The 17,392-nt window shown below is 42.0% G+C and overlaps 1 protein-coding gene across 1 annotated transcript; it reads right to left on the bottom strand.

Moving 5' to 3' along the window:
- Positions 1 to 4,949: 4,949 nt before the first annotated feature.
- Positions 4,950 to 15,529, bottom strand: sdhaf3 (succinate dehydrogenase complex assembly factor 3). Its single transcript, XM_080532999.1, has 2 exons — positions 15,154 to 15,529; positions 4,950 to 5,161 (listed from the first exon to the last, which is right to left on the bottom strand). Exons 1-2 carry the CDS (start codon positions 15,328 to 15,330, stop codon positions 4,961 to 4,963), a joined length of 378 nt encoding a protein of 125 aa, XP_080389125.1. The 5' UTR covers positions 15,331 to 15,529; the 3' UTR covers positions 4,950 to 4,960.
- Between the last annotated feature and the right edge of the window lie 1,863 nt (positions 15,530 to 17,392).

Below are 17,392 nucleotides of genomic sequence, written 5' to 3'. Positions count from 1 at the left end.
CAGAGTTTGTTCCCACCCACTGTTACAAAATCACCTTGCATTAAAAGTTCACCTAATTTCATGGTTATGCATGGACATTGAATAAGTTGAAGTCAACAGAAGTTGACCCCCTTGAGTGACAACCGTGTGTGAGGAGTGGGTGTATGACAACAAATGTGCTGGATCTCAAACTGTGACATCAGACAACTTACATCAGTACATTTGCTGCAGTAAATAGATACACAGTGTGTACAGTGAAGTTTGCACGAAGCTAAAAATAAGCCCTCCAGCCCACGTACTGTAACACTCATGCTTCAGGTCACACCGTACTTTACCTCCTCGGGACCAGGGGGGTATTCCATCAATGTCGCTAAAGGAAAATCTAGGCTTATTTTCCGCAAGTCTCGAGAGGTTCATCAAAATAAGACCAAAATAAGCCTAGATTTTCCTTTAGCGACGTTGATGGAATACCCCTCAGGCTTTCCTGGTTTGGAAAGTTCATGAAATCCTATGCAGAAAGTAGCTATGAAGGGGAGGCGCCTTGCCACATGTCAAACCAATCAAATTCCCAATGCCTTCATCGTCTAGATTCAGCACTACAAGGTCTGGTAACTTAATTAATAATTAGGTGGGCTTGTTTAAGCAAGTCGACATATGTATTATTATTACTCCAATTCTTCCTTCTGCTACTCCTCCTATAATTATTAAGCTTTTCACACCAATTCAACTTTAAAATGTGCAGAGAGGTCAAACTCGAGTTGCTATGTTTTGATACATATTCAACCTTTTAAATAATTGTCACCAATTCACACAATGAGGGGTGCTACATCATTTGTGGGGGAAAACATGTTTTCTGTACAATTGTGGTACAATTGTAGATGATTAAATGAATAAATACAGTTAGCGCCACACTCTCGAGACACATTCAGCCTCTTCAAATTCACTCCAACTCTGCTGTGCATTGTGTGTTTGGGGACAGTGGGTCGTGCTTCAGTGTCATTTAATGATATGTATAAAAGACACACACACACACACACACACACACACACACACACACACACACACACACACACACACACACACACACACACACGCACAGGAAGAGAAAGAGAGAGAGAGAAAGAGAGCTCTTCAGCCTACAGCGTTTATTCTTCAAACAAGGCAGGAGGGTGAGTCATACCTGATCGTACGGGCCTGTGGTCCTGAGAGTCAACATCTAGCACACTCTTCTTTGTAGTTTCACTCCAAAACTATTAACATATTTTGGTCCATTCTGCTGAAAAAAAACGTAACGATTATCTCAGGCTGATGGAGTGATTGGGTTATACAATTGTTTCTTTTCTAAGCGCTTTGAAGAGCCTCAAATCAATCCATAGTGCTTTGCAGAGCAGAGGGTCCTCCCACTTCACTGAAAAGGGTACAGATTGTCAAATTACTTTCAGAGTTTAAAATGATGAAAAGTTTTGATGAACAGGTTGCAGTCGTGTCTTTCACAGTTGACCGTGGTTACCCAACACTGTCATTGCTGGTGTGCAGTAATAACACCAACAACCTAATTAATTAGGACCCTAAAGTCACAATATGCAGGATTGTGCCCTCTTTTAACTGCAATGGGAATTGCAATGACAACACATAATAGGGTCGTGGGGGAAAGGGCAAGCCCAATCATTTCAGTTAGTTTTACTAAGCACAATCACATGTTTTCCATGTTGTTCACCCAGAATGGTGGGCAAGCCAATTCGCAACTGCAGAATGCAGCTTTAATGTCATAGTTTGGCAAGTTGGTGCACTACAAATAAGAATAAAGTTTAGTCTTCAACTCATCTGCATTTATATTGTGGACAGGGTACATCTGCAAAAGGGGCCTTGGGCTCAGTGTGTTTCCCCTGTATAAATAGACCGGTTTAATAAACCAAATAATTTCAGGTAACAGCAACAATGTTACCCAAGAAACGAGGTATTGTCTTGTGGAGACCTGTGAAAAGCTGTGGAATGGGCAATCAAAGTCTTTCAGTGGCGATGCCTCCTCAAAGAGGCAATTTCCATTCAGAAATGTATGTCATAATCATAATTTAATCCTTTTCACTTTCACTTTGTCATGCCAAATTGTTTTCCGACGCTGGTCTTGTTTGTTGCCCGAGCCGACCCCCTAGCTCATAAATAATTCACCATGTCAACAAATGATGACTGAATTTATCAATAGCCCACAGACGTGTATCTGGCCCTCTTAAGATAACCCTGACATTTTCCTCTGGGCCCAGTATTTCAAAACTTTAAATCTGGATCATTTTACCTTTACATTTGTCATTTGCCTTTATCCAAGGTGACTTACAACAATAAGTTGTCTAAGTAAGTGAATCATCTATCTGTCAGTCATCATAAGAAAAGGTAATCTATGCTATGACCAGGGGCCATTAGCATTTACAATGCTATTTCCTTCTTTTTAAATGATTATGTATTTATAGTAGACTGTACAGGGGGGGTAGTGGGGGTGAGAAGGTCTTTAGGAGGGACAGGGTTAAGATGTAGCCTGGAGAGATCTTCTGAAGATTCTTTAAGCATACTTCTAACACAATGTACAATCTCTATCTCATGCTTTTTTAGGGCTAATATGACCCAGATTACTCAGATTGCTATGCAGGAACAGATCAAGCTGGGTTTTCCCCAATACTACTCCACATCTGCCAGATAGAGCTCATCCTGGATCACAAAAAAGAATCTGGATCATTCTGATTTACATCAAACGTTTAGAAATACCTGGCCCAGGACACCAAATGTCTCTCTTTCAAGACAAGATGCCATAGATAACTCAAATGAAATGTCACCTTATATTCTGCAGAAGACAGTTAAAAGACTGTTACTTTTAGGGAAGTTCACACACAAGCTCTAGCTAGAGACATGGAACATTCATTTTCAGCCAAAATTCCTTGGTGTTGTCGTAGTACAGTCCTACTTATTTTTGCTTGTGTGAACTACCATAACACAGAAGGATATCACAGACAATTAATTTGATTCATTCGGTCCCAGCAGGAGCTCTGGCTAATTTTAGTAACTGTAATTGCAGAAGGAATTGTTTCCATTTGGCAACATCCTTTCAGTAGTTAGGAACATTTAATTGACTGCAATAAATCGGTGTCGTCACTCATTCATTTCCCTTGCTGTTGGCACTCACAAACAGAGCCTGCGTCCTCAGTCCTCACCGGCCATGGCACCTCACCTGTTGACCTGTTGACCTTTACATCAGGCAAGTGATGCCTTGTGATGTATTCCTCAGAGCACTCCGTATGACACATGACCTCTGACAAATCAAATTTCTCAGGGCCTTTTCCATCAGGATCTCCCCTTTCATCATCATCCCCCTTTCATCGTGCACACACACCTCCAGCATCACGGTGCAGAAGCATCCTTGTGTATTGTTCTGCTACAGTGTGGGGGTGTTCCACCCCAAGTTATTAAGAGCCTGGCATTTCCAAGTTGACCCCCATTGATCAGCATGTGACGTGCAGAAGCTAAGGGACATATTCTTCCCAAATAAATTCAGCTCACATACAGTGTTAAGTAGCAAATGAAGCTGTTGTGGAACCATTGATTTCCCCCCCCCCCTTTGTTACAATGTGTCTCTCTACAGTGGGGCGGATAGCTGTGAGGTTGCCATACACAGCCGGTTTACGACTTGTTTCAGGATGTTCTCAGACTGGGAGATTAATCGCAACGCCTCCCTTAATCCCCATGGACACGCTTTTTCTCTCGCTTGTCAGAACCGATCTGGGCCAGGTGACATGCCCTTCTCCATGACTGGTTCTGTATCGACCCCTCTGTGTGTGTAACATCTTGTTAAAGACCACTTCTCTTGTGAGTGTTTGTGTATGTGTGTGTGTGTGTGTGTGTGTGTGTGTAGTTTCTTTAGATGGGAAAATGATCCCTGGCTTCCAAAACCTAAAGCAGCCTACCGAACAGTTTATTACCAATTACCAAAGGCGGCAGACGTTTTGAGACTACAGATGGGCCTGTTAGGTGAATGAAAATACGATCACAGACAGACTCAGTCCATAAATATGCAGGAAAGGCACTGCTGACAAAGCAGTAGAAGAAGAAGTGTAGGCGAAATATTGAAGAAATTCTAATACAACATACGCAATTCTAAACTGTCATTGCTTGCTTATCACACTAGGATATGAAAAACAGAATCCGGGTTAGAGGGTGGCACTAGAATCTAATGGCTCAAGCCTACTGCAATTTAAAGAAGATGATGAATGATGCAACAGTGAAAGGAAGCTGCAGTTTCTCATTTCGCTAACTTTTCATATTCTCTTTCAGAGGATGCCTGAGAGTATAATATTGTGAGTATAATATTATTTTCTCCAATAATATACACAAAGCATAAACCCTAATTGCCCTGTGCTCTGAAATAGCAAGCGTATCAAGAAAATGTGATGTTCCCCAAAGCAGACAATAACTTATCACGTCCCTTCTCCCCCCATTCCTATGTGAGTGGAGATAGAGTATGCTTCTTTTTTTCACATTGGAGGACAAGGACTTTTCCCTGACAATAGCGGATCCTCTGTGAGGCTGAAGGAGGCGTTATTGATTTGAGTGATACTCGTGCCTTCGGAGAGAGCTGAAGCATCTCAACGCCTCTCGTGTGTGAGGATGAGCCTTATTATGCTTGTGTGAAAGGTTCCCCCAGAAAGCTAATTACTGCCACCGAAGTGACCCTTTTAACTCGTCTGGAGACTGGAGAACAGCCTCTTCTGTCTTCACGACGACAACAAGAGAGCAAAGGAAATGAACAGATACGTTGAGCAGCGTCATTATACTGCACTTTAATATAATTACACACATTCCTAAAAACAGTTCTCTATTTTGAGGCGTGCATCGGTGCTTCAGATTTTTTAGGTGTCTTGAGTCACACAGCCCCCTCCCCCCCCCTTCCTCCTCATCTCTCCCGGTTTTGTATTGGAGTAGCCCGCTACTTGTTCCTTCACTTCTGAAAGCCGTCGTCTTGGATGTCAAACTGTCTGTTGGGTTTGGTGGACTCCAGCATGAGCTCGTACAGCTGGCCCACTTGCTCGTTCTGGAACAGTTTGAGCTTCTCTTCTGACAGCTCCGCTCCAAACTCCATCTTCTTCACGAGGTTCCCCGCCGACTCCAGGACTTGGGTCTGAAGGGTGTCTCTGTAGCACTGCAGGGAGAGAGAGAGAAAGAGAAGAGCGAGACCGTAGAAGGACCATTTAGATACGAAACATAAAAGAACATCACTAACCATCCCTCATTTGATGAATTGAGCACTCTGAGCAAACAGAAACACTCAGGAGTTTCAATAAACAATGCTTGGAAATAGGGTTGCAAAACTCCCTTAAGTTGGTAAAGTTTCCATATGGACTTTTGCAATCCTACTTGGAAATCAATGAAGCAACACTACAATGTGACCGTCTGTACGGTTGTACGGTAACCACCCACACCACTTTAGTTCACGGAGAAAGATCATTCGATTACTACACACATTCAAAAGGATTGGAATCAAGGGAGTCTGACAGTGTTTTCCAGATTCTTATTTCTGTCTGAGTTCCTCCAACTATCCTGGGATCCCAGGGGACACCTGGAGGCGCCGGAGCATGATTACAGGTCCTTTGAAGGGTAATAGTGGTGACAACCTACAGCTGACCTGCATGGAGTTGGTTTTACATAGAAATGGCAGCGTAGGAGAAGCAATCAGGGGGGAAATAGAGGCAGTTCAGAACTAGCCAATAGACTTCTGAATCTGCACTGCAACTGAACGGAGTCTTCCCGCGGAATGAGATGGATCTTGAGAGTAAAACTTGCCCACTCACATACAGCTCAGAGCATACTGAGCAGGCCCATTTCATCTTCTGGGAGGACTAGACCACTAGACTGGTATATGAATTAGTGTGGCAGCTTGAGCTTACATATCGTTTTTAATACTGTTGTATGCCTCTTATTACGAGTCTGGGACAAATGCCCATGAAGCGGCCAATGTCCAAGACGAGTGGAAATGATGTCTCATTTGACTCAAGCCTTACAACATCTGCCAAGCTACTTGTATTATAAATCAAACACACAAGGAGATATATAATGCAAGTATGACATCAGTGTTTTCATTCATAAAACACGACCAGAGTTTGGGACAAAAACCCTCACATACGGCTTATTCACAAAAACATCTTAGATTTTGGAACCAGTTCAATTTAGGAAATAACAAGCCATTTGTCTGAAAGGCTTTCTCTTCTACATAATGTAATTATGTTGAGATTCTGCCAAGGGGTAATATTTCATTTGAGACAGGAGTTAGTCTAGGCGCTAGAGCTCTCTGGAGTTATGTAGGAGACATGGAATTTAAGGTTATTTTTTTGTGGGGCAGTCCCACTCATATATTTTCTTTATTAGATAGAGGGAGTGGCAATAGACGGGAAAGTAAGGAGGAGAGGGTAATGTCAGCAGGGCAGTGTTTCCTCTACATGCATTTATTGGTGGCGGGCCGCCACGAATGAATTTCCTCCGCCACGAATTGATTCAGTCCACAAAAAAAAAAAATATGTAGCTGAACATTTTAGCTGATTAAAATATATCTGATCCTAGATCAGCGCTATAATGGATGTTGACTAAAAGTGCACCTAAATCCACGGCCATCTCTCTCTAACCGCTGATCCAAAATCAGATTAATGACATTCAGTTGACGACGTGACACAAGGGCTCCTGATTGGTCTAAATGTGAACTGTGGTATTATAGTTATTGTGTACAGGCCACCGTAGTGACATCAGGGGGGTATTCCATCAACATCGCTAACGGGAAAATCCAGGTTTAGTCTGATAAATCTCGCGAGAGTTCTTAAAAATATCCAGGCATATTCTGATAGGTCTCGCGAGAGTTATCAAAAATAAGCCAGGATTTTCCTTTAGCGACGTTGATGGAATACCCCCCAGGTCAGGTGGGCAGGTTACGACGAGACAACAAGAGACCGGTATTGTAGAGCTTACAGAGCGAGTTAAAATAAAGACACTTACATTGAAATACAGAAGGACTCACGTGTATGTTTAATAGAATAACACGACATGGTGTCAGAAGTCCTGTAAGTGAGTGTTAAGAGTTAGATCGTCCGACAAGTGTCATTTGAGCTCGTGACGGTGAGAAGGGAGAAGAAAAAATGGATGCTAATGCTAACGCGGGAGCAGCTGCAGTCCAGAGAGCTTCTTCGAAAAATTAAACGAAAACAGCGACAGATGGATGGATTTTTCAAGAAAAAATATGTCCCAGACACTTCAAACATTGCTGAAGCTAGCAGTGGCTATGAGCGACCCGAAACTGCATGGCTGGCAGGACCAAAGAAGCTAGGTGGTGGATCAGCTAACAGCGTTTATGGCGGGGTACCACCACCACCAGCTACAACTACAACTACAGCGGGAGAGCCATCAGCATCGGCTAGCTGTGTTGGTGTATCAGCAGACATTAGCAAGTCAAAAAACTATTCTTATGTGCCGTCACTTTAGCAACGACACAGGATTGTCAAGGGGAAAATATTTTTTTATTGACAACGGAATTACATGCTGGAAAAACATGCAGCTAAAATTCAGGGAACATTTGGACCTTCAGAGACACACGGGAGAAGTACGGGAAAACAGGGCTGATGTGGGTGTCATCAAAGGTAAGAGTTTGTTTTCTTTAACTCAGCTGATACTCAGCTGTTTACCGAATGTTCCATCTGACTGTGATTTTACTTCTGTAATGTGGTGGGTTGACATAATTCACGCACGGAACTATAGGTTGAGAGTATTGTTCCGTCCGCAGTTGAGTGCGTAGTACCCAAGTTGTTTAGACTGTTCTATTTACTGCTTGAGTGTGTTGTTGACAATCGTTCATGTCCTTCATTAAACGTTTAGCTTTGTCATTTGATACGCCGCCTACGACTACCATCTCTCTGCACTACAGTAAACAGTTAATCAGTAACGTTAGCCGCTTTTGTGCTCATGTAGGCCTACTTCGTATTATATTATAGCTGATGATCTTTGTGTGTGTATGTGACTGTCAGTCACAAGTTTATATTCTGTATATTCATTATTATTTTTTGGGCCATCCTCTAGTTTTGGCTGAAATGAGGTCGTTGTTTTGAAAAAAAACGAAAAAAAAACGCGTGCGCGCGGAAAAATATCGCTCGCGCTGCGCGCGCGCTCAGGGCTATCCGCCACCAATGTAAAAATTCCTGGAGGAAACACTGCAGGGCATGGGCCGGACCCGAACCCATAATGACATGGGCATACGTGTGCACTGTGGGCCATGGTACTAGACCACTTGACCACCCCAAGCCACGAGACATGGTATTTAAACATGTCAACCGCTACCTCGACTTCTATAGAATGATATAGGATGTAAAAAAGCTATAAATGCCTTTCTCAGGGGTAACCTCCTACAGAACCCATCTCCCATCTGCTCTCAGTGTACAGTCAGTCCTGGGGAATAAGCTGTGCACTCATTTTGCACACATGCACTCAGTAACCCACTTATCCGACTGGATTTCTCTCTAAAGCAATTTGTGTAAAGTACTCCGTTGGTTAGGGGGCCCTGCTGCCATCGCATTGGAAGGGGGGGGGTATGCAAACGCACAGAGCTCCAGGTCAAGACTTCAACACTGACTCTCGAATCAACTCAACTCAACTATGGTTTGCTGCCAATCAACTAATGACCCTCCTCCTCTTACACCTGTCCCCTCACAGTCTGCATCTCTTGGTCACGCTCTCCCCCAGCCCCCAATCCCTTCCTCCCCCACCCTCCCATCCCTCCAGCCTGTATTACCAAGGCCTACAATGCTTCTGTGTGGGGTCTTGGTCGTCGCTCTCTCTCTCTTTCTTTCTCTCTCTTCCTCCCTCTCCATTCATTAAGGATTCGGTGAATCACCGCTCAGTCTCGGGTTCCAAGCTGCCTCTGAAGAGTGCAGAAGGGCGACAGAGCCAGGAACAGACGAGGAGCGAGACTCCAAATATGATTACAAGCACTGAGTGTTCAGTCTAATCCAGTTACAGCTGAGGGCCTCTGGGACTGCTCTGATCCTAATAAATCGCCCGCATTGAAACAAGACAAGCTCTCCCTAGAGAGAGAGAGGGGGGGGGGGGGAGAGGGAAAGAGAGGGAGGGAGAGTGTTCTATCGCAACACACATGACTTAAAAAACCTGATATGCCAATTCCATGGCACAGGTGGCCTAGCAATTCGATTGGCACAGGTTGGGATATTTCAACTTGAGGAGGGAGTTTACCATCTTGACTAGGGTACACTCACCCCTCTGAAGTCAACAACGTCCACAGCTGTTGAGAGAGGCCTGTCACTCTGCAGATCCGGGTGAACGGGCATCACCGTCACACTCGTCAAGCTGCCGCAAACATTATCTCAGGCGCTAACAGCTCCCGCGAGTCTAGTAATCTGCATCTCCTCTGTATCACCAACACACATGATGACCATGGCCTATTGACACCCCAGATGTTAACCAGGTCTGCCACCCGAAAAAGCTAGCAATTCGGTGGCGGGAATATTAAAATTTTCTGACGATTTGAGTTTATTATGTTTTCTAACTCAGTTACACACCTTCCAAATGCTTCTCGACTGCATTAATTGCTCTGAGGTCTGCGAACATCAGGAGTGTTTCTATGTATTTATTTGAGTCTCTTGGGTATGCTTTTTATTCTTCTTCTTTGATCTCTCTTCCCGTTTCACCACATTTCATCACCGTAAGTTCATGAACCATGTCCAAAATCCTATGCAATATGCACGGCAACTGACATGGGACTGACACTGAAGTGATCTTCACAAACACTTGACGTGGGTTGTGTGAAGAAGATGGTCAGATAAAGGAGCAGCGGGGTGGAGTGACGACACTGAGGAGCTGTCAGGGGTGCAAACTGGCGATGGTCCAAAAAGGTGACACTTTTTTTTGCCCGTAGATGGTTAGCTCTATCATTAACAGTGGTCTAACAATGATGCGCGTGTAAGTAGCGATGGCCCTGACCTTAACACCCGCATAATTAATGTAAGCAACCTGTTCTCAAAATAATTATGCGGGTTCCTGCAGGTTTCAACAAGTTACATTTAAGACCTTTATAAGACCACTTTTAATAGATTTTAAGACCTATTGAGCAAGTATTGGTATTAGACTCACATTCGTTGATTATTTTCATTAGCAATGCTGGGTGATCTGTTCTGTTGCATATAGAACAATGATAATGTAAGTTAGCCTACTCTATCAATTTCTTGATTAATTTCCATTGCTTCTCAACACATTAGATATAATAGCATAAATAACAGAATAAACTCACACACTTACTCACACTCACTTACACTGCATAGCCTACATACTGAGATATGGCACACACACACCTCTCACAGGAGGTCCACACACACACACACACACACACACACACACACACACACACACACACACTATATTTACTAAACCACACATACCGTTGCTACCACTGCAAGTTTGAAGAAATTCTAACTTCACATGCCTACAGTCGAATCGCCTCCTACGGCGATTATCGTATCGAGGCCTCTTGTCTTATCATTTCACGTGGCAAAATATCGGGGTTTTGGGCGCAGCTTAACCAATGTCACACGAGCAATAAGTGTGCGATAAGTTTTGATTTATATATTGTCTCTCATCTGCACGCGTCGTATTCCCACGCAGTGGGTCTGGCGACAATAATACATTTTCCGGTCTGACTTTTAAAATTAAAATAAAATCGATTCTACGCAAGTCTAAAGCACACAGAAGCCATTTTTTTTAAAAGTCTCGCCCTGTGTCTGATCCTGATGTTATAGAAGCAGTGTAGCAGCAGGTTAAGAGCGAGGTAAAGGGGGACGCGAGACAGTCTCGGGCAGCGTTCGTAAATTCGCTCTGCGCACTGGGCTCAACGTCATAAAGGGACCAAGTAATTTGATTGGACAAGAGGCATTCCATGACTGCTGATCAGATTTCCAGAGCGAATTTACGAACGCAGCCTAGGGCAAACCACTCGCCGACTCGTTTTTTTTCATAACACGAAACTTGAAGTTGTAAAGTACCCACTCGATATAATAAACAACAGTTTAACAATCACTAAATACTTATAATGATCATCTAATTATGTGTAGTTATGTGTTTCTAGCATGTCGATGTTCTATCAGGTAAATTCGCTAGAACTAACCTCCATACCCTGGTTCAGAAGAAGAAATCAGTCCTTCGTCACTTACATCGTCGTCCTCGATGAAACTTTTAGGTGGATTGGTTACCCTAGCCTAGATGGTCTTTGTGACATTTCACAATCACAAACATATATGTACAGAAACTCACTAAAGTATAAAACACCGCTAAAATACTGCTTCTCTTCAAATCACTCCATGACACTTTGAGGTCAGTGCATTTGTTTTTTTGGTGAACTACCGTAATAATCCTAAATGGCTAGAGAGTGCAACTTCTGTGCTTTCAGAAACTGTTGGATTTTTTTCGATTGCACATATAGTTCAAGAATTACGATAGTTTGAACGAACCCTGTAAATTCCTGTTGAGAAGTTATCGCAACATAGAAATAACTTCTATGTTATTTTATTTGATTACTTCTTATGTTTCTACTTCCATCTTAAGAACTTTTTAAGACGTTTTATTTCAACTGCAGCAGAGTTTAGCAGACAGGAAGATGTTAGTTTGGGCATCATGTGACTTGGATGAGATGAGATGTAGACACCCCCCCCCCTCCCCAAATATTTTTTTTGCAGATCTGCATGATTCACATAGGTCACCTATTTTGAGGTAAAAGCGGCGAATTTCACCTAAAGGTGACAAGTTTGCATCACTGAGCTGTTTTACCCCTGGATGATTCTTTCAGTCACTCTCTTTCAGCTCTGGAATCAATCTCTGTAATCACCTGCCACTTAATTCAAGCAATTACATGCAGATGGGGTGATTTTCCATCCCCTTTAATTTGTGATTATGCTGGAAATACAATGGCTCTTGCTCATAGTCATAAAGACTGGGCTAAGCGTCATGTTTGGGTTCAGACTATTTTGAGAGAACAGGAGAAGGGAGAACAGTGTTATACATTACAACCGTCTGTATGTTAGATGACTAATACAATAGCCAATATCCAATCTAAGTAATGGATTACATTTGGCGGCTAGCTACTATACAGTTCTCTAATAAATGGAATTCCATGATGTGTTCTTGGAAGCAATCCTAGCATGTTTGTCAGTGTGTGTGTGTGTGTGTGTGTGTGTGTGTGTGTGTGTGTGTGTGTGTGTGTGTGTGAGTGAGATGGCCATTTCATTTCCACAATCAAAACAAGTTCTGATATGGTAAACAGAATGAATGTAACCTCATGATAAGTAGTTTCAGGCTAGAGTGGCAAGGCAGGCTGCACCATCTGTGTTGTTGCACTCAATTAATTTGCCAACGCACGCAACAAGAACCTGCTGGAAGTGTGTCTCAAATCATGACTGTTGAAACCCGTCTTTTAGAGGACTTTTGAAAATCACCTACCCAGAAATGAATCATGCTGGAGGATGGGTCATTAAATAGCATCAGAGCTCCTTGTGTGCGTGTAGGTGCAGACAGGGCCGCTTGGGAGATATGCGAGGCCCTGTGCGAAGTCAGATTTGCGAGGCCTTTTATAATGATGTAGGCTACTATTATAACCGCGCGACACCAGGCACGTGCTGTGAGCTTTTAGATTGGGTAAGCATAAGATATAGAAATACACATAATTATAATAATAATACACGCCATCAGTGAATGCAGTTTCAAGGAAATTCAATTTTGATGCCCTAGAACCCGCTAATAAACTGTAATGTCACTTTGTGATCAGATTACCAAAAACAAAAAAAACTGTTGCCAGTTTCGACTATATCAGGGGTGCTCATTGTTCAATCTTTTTTGAACCAAGATCAAGTAGCCAGCCTGCTGAAATCGACAAGTCCAGTTTCAACATCGCAAACGCACACACGCACAACACAGACACACACCGTTTCCAACCTCCATAGTAAACTCACAACACACTTTCTTTTCACACTTTGTCACACAGGCACTTGACATCACATCCCAAACCCTCCCTCTCTATCTCTCTCAAACACTTTTGGTCCAGAACCACTGGCACGGACAGCGACATTAGGCCTATCTCAGCGACTGATTAAGCAGCTCTCTCTCCAAACACAACGGCACAGGTCTACATTCAAAGGTAAAAGCAGAGGAAGTCTTAAATAAGAAGCCATAACCAGCAGCACAGCAGTACTCAAAGTCAAACCATATAAACAAGCACAGATCGCCACCAGCCTCGCGAATCATATAAATCATATAAACTGCTCATACCAGGCTTGCTGGAACCCCCTAGCGACTCTCCCTTTCTGGGTGTGAAGATCGGTGAGCGGTGGCTTCGGGCGGCCTTTAGCCAGTAGTTGTGTTTTTCCAGTCCAGTCCAGTCTACGAAATCCCTTTATGTCGCTGACAGTAATGTCCATATTCACAAAATCAAGCAAGTTATCCTTATTGATTATTATTATTTAGATCGTTTGAGCTAGCTAACATAAGCTATTCTGCCGGGAGAGAGAAAGTAAGGTGAAATGTTAAGTGAACTTGAAAGTGATAAGAGCCAATCAGTAGCTCTTATCGGAATGAAAGAACTACTGATTGGCTGGTAAGCATGCTTAGCGGGCTGAGGCATCGAAAAAATAAAAAAGACATTTTCACGCATTTGAATGTACGCGAGGGAAAGCAGAGAGAGAAGTGCTTATAATGCAACGCAATGCAAGCAACCAGAGTAGGGAGTGCTTACTCCTGCAGGTGGCGCCAAAATGCCAAATTTTATTTTTTTTACCCTGCCTCACGCGAGGCCCTCCAAAGCGCGAGGCCCTGTGCCACCGCCCCAGCTAGCCCCCCCTTAATATATCCACGGACCCCCATGGGGATCCGAAGTGATATAAAGAGTTTACCTCGATCAATTCTCTTCATCGATATCACATTTTTTTCACAACTTTGCATGCTATACGATGCCACCATTTTTTTCCAGAGATGGTAAACACGGCCTAAGTCACATCCAGTTTTCTCCAACTGGAGAATGTGTCATGTCCGGTTTCAAGGCCAAATTTCCATACCATTGGTCGGCCAACTCAAAAAAAATCCTTTTTTTTTTTTTTTAATAAATAAAAAAATCTGATACATGAGAAAGGTCAAAGGTCAAAGATGGTGCCAACATATCTCCAAATGGCCTAAACATATAGGTGTCCGCCTAAACATACCTGTACTAAAACAGGTACAAAGTTGCATTTGCTCACATTACTAGCATCAACTTTGGCACAAGTACTAATAAGACCCTGGAGTACTGATTCCTAGATGATTTGGGCTTGGTTATCAGGTTTCCAAGGTGATATTCACTGTAAAAGCTGTTGTTTTTTTAGGCGGAGACTGAATTTGAGATGTTTTATAATGTTCTAGCTCTATTTACTCTGACACAGTAACATAGATTTTGATTCTGACACTTCTACAGCCACCCCACAGGTGTTAGCTTTCATTTGATAACAATATCATCATCAAATAATCATTATGAAGGCCCTTGTGATTGTGGAGATATTCTATATTCACTGTGGGCATGTCATTTCGAGCAGAAAACCAGAAAAATTAGGTGGATAAGAAGAGGTTTTAAAGCGGCCCTGGCCGTGCAGATAGGCACAAGGGAAAGTTGCTCTGATTTTCATCGCCTAATTTGTCATGCTCAGACCGAATGAACCTGTCTGGAGGACGTGCTGTAGTTTCTACCTGTGGTGTCTCATTTGATAATATCTCGAATCAACAGAAATTGTTCATGAATTGAAGACGTTCCTTTTTCATTTTGTTTTACAAATTCATGCATTGAACTTGGAATGAATTGCTTGGTTCTGAAACGAACATACGAGCATGCCTACTATGCCATCTAGTGTTCAGATGTTGAAATAGCACTCATTTTCTTCTGCCAAATAGAAACTAACTAGTAGTTACTAGGTCTATCAAAGATAATGGTAGCTTTTGTAGATTTATATGTTGTCTAATCAGATCATGATACACCAGATGTGCAGAAAATAACAATCAGAACAGGAATTGCTGAACAAAAATGTGTCAGGACGTGTGAATATATTATGTCCACCTGTCCTGTCCAGTTTGATAGCTTACCTCCCATTCTATCATGAAGCCTTTGACCTCCTCCGGAACCGCTTTTTTGTGCCTTCTGAATTCGTCTTTCACATATTGGTCACCTAAAGCTCTTAGATCTATTGGCATGAATCTATGCAAGAGGAGTATCCTCTTGTACAATGAACGTACTCTGGAGACATGAGCAGGATTCGCCATAATCTTGATGGCTTGCTACTATATTTGCCTAGTGAAGCACACTTTAGCTATATAGCTAGCTACACTTGATGCAAACCCTTATATAGGCCTAATACATATCTCATAATATAGTCCAGTAAGACACAAATAGCTCGATATTGCCCAACTTCGAAACGATCATTACTAAATCTACAATGACAGTTACTTAACGCGTGTGTCCTTGTTTATACAGGAAGTAGAATATGCCTAATAGTGGAACTCCGCCCACCTACTTCGAGTGTATGTAAATAAGGACTTCTTCAAAATAAAAGCATCCAAGTTAAACTCGTTAAGTGCGCTTCCGTAGGTTAAGCATTTAGAAAACATGAATAAAGGAACCACACATTATATTTATATTATATATTTATCTCTGGAAATAATCATTTAATCCTCTCAATGTGTTATTTGTGTTTTACCGGTTTGTAATTCTTCTTGCCTTGATGAAAGACTGCTGGGAATACAAATAATATTTTTTCAAGGCTAAACTTGATATTTGCTATGAATCTATTCAGCCACACTTAGAATATAGAATATAACCCAAGTGAATTTCAACCATGAGCTGTTAGCTGTATGGCCACAGCAAACAGCCATCAACACTTTTTATGACACCCCTCAGGTTGAAACTAATTTGATCCATAGTCAAGAAATGCTCGCCCTTTTATTTTGAAGTCAAGAAAACGAAACCGGACGTCGTGTGGGAATTTGTTGCTTATCGTTGTTCACGGAACACATATATTTACCATAATAAATCTCTTATACTGCTCTCTAACGACCATGTTCCATGGTTGTATGAGCTAGTGACAATTATTTACACTAAATACACCATGGATTACATAAGAGTCCAATATAAATCACAAGAGTGTTAATGTACATTACCGTAGGCTACTACTTCGTGTGATAGGTAGGGTTTCGAACCTGGGTCTCCCATGGAAGACATTAACAATGAGGCCAAGAGGACATCCTTAATCTCTGTGACACATGAGTTTACATGTCTCAGGCAGGGCTAGCTCATCAAGAGAGAGTGATTACCTTTGCGAAGCAAAGGATAGGAGAGAAAAGACAGAAAACTAGATCCATGAACAAATAGACTTCCTAATTATTTTTGTGAATATAGCCTTTTGAAAACGAGTTAAAGAAACATTTACGAGAATAATATGTTCAACATGTATAACGTTGTTAATCTGACACAAGTCACTAGTTACTAGTTTATTATTTCAGAATAAAAGTCTGGAAAAATGTTTATTTCAGAATAAAAGTCTGGATAAAAAAAGATATTTCAGAATAAAAGTCTGGATTTTCTTTTTCAGAATAAAAATCTTGAAAATAAAAGTTTCAGAATAAACGTCTGGATAAAAGAATATTTCAGAATAAAAGTCTGGATTTTCTTTTTCTGAATAAAAGTCTGGATTTTTTTTCTTCTTCAGAATAAAAGTCTGGAAAAAAACATTTCAGAATAAAAGGCCTTCTTAAGGCCTTCTTAAAGGACTGAAATGGGACAAACTGGCAGGTGTTACAACAGACAGGTGTCCAAATCTGACAGAGAAAAATGTTGGACTTTTGAAGCGAATGCAAGACAAAGTGAGTGAAATGGACCCTGAACAGAAATGTGTATTTTTACATTGTATTATACATCAGGAGGTGTTGTGTAAGTCAGTGCTAACAATTAACCATGTTATTGATGTTGTAACTAAAATAGCTAACTTTATCAGGGCAAGGGCATTGAATCACAGACAGTTTGTTGCACTTTTGGAGGAGCATGAGACTGACATAGGCTGTGACATAGGCTACCACACAGCTGTCAGATGGCTCAGCCTGGGCAAAGTGCTTAAAAGAGTATGGGACCTCAGAGCAGAGATTCAAGCGTTCTGTGAGAAGAAAGGGAAGGACATCCCAGAGCTCTCAGATGCAGACTGGATGGCAGATTTTGGATTTGCTGTAGATGTGACTGCACTAATGAATGAACTAAATACCAAACTTCAATGCAAGGGCCTTTTTGTACATGAAGTGTACAGCTTGGTGAAGGCTTTCATGAGAAAGTTGCAGT

The sequence above is a fragment of the Nansenia antarctica genome (genome assembly GCF_963989245.1).
Source record: "Nansenia antarctica genome assembly, chromosome: 5".
Taxonomy (NCBI): Eukaryota; Metazoa; Chordata; class Actinopteri; order Argentiniformes; family Microstomatidae; genus Nansenia; species Nansenia antarctica.
This window is presented reverse-complemented; position numbering and strand designations above follow the sequence as displayed.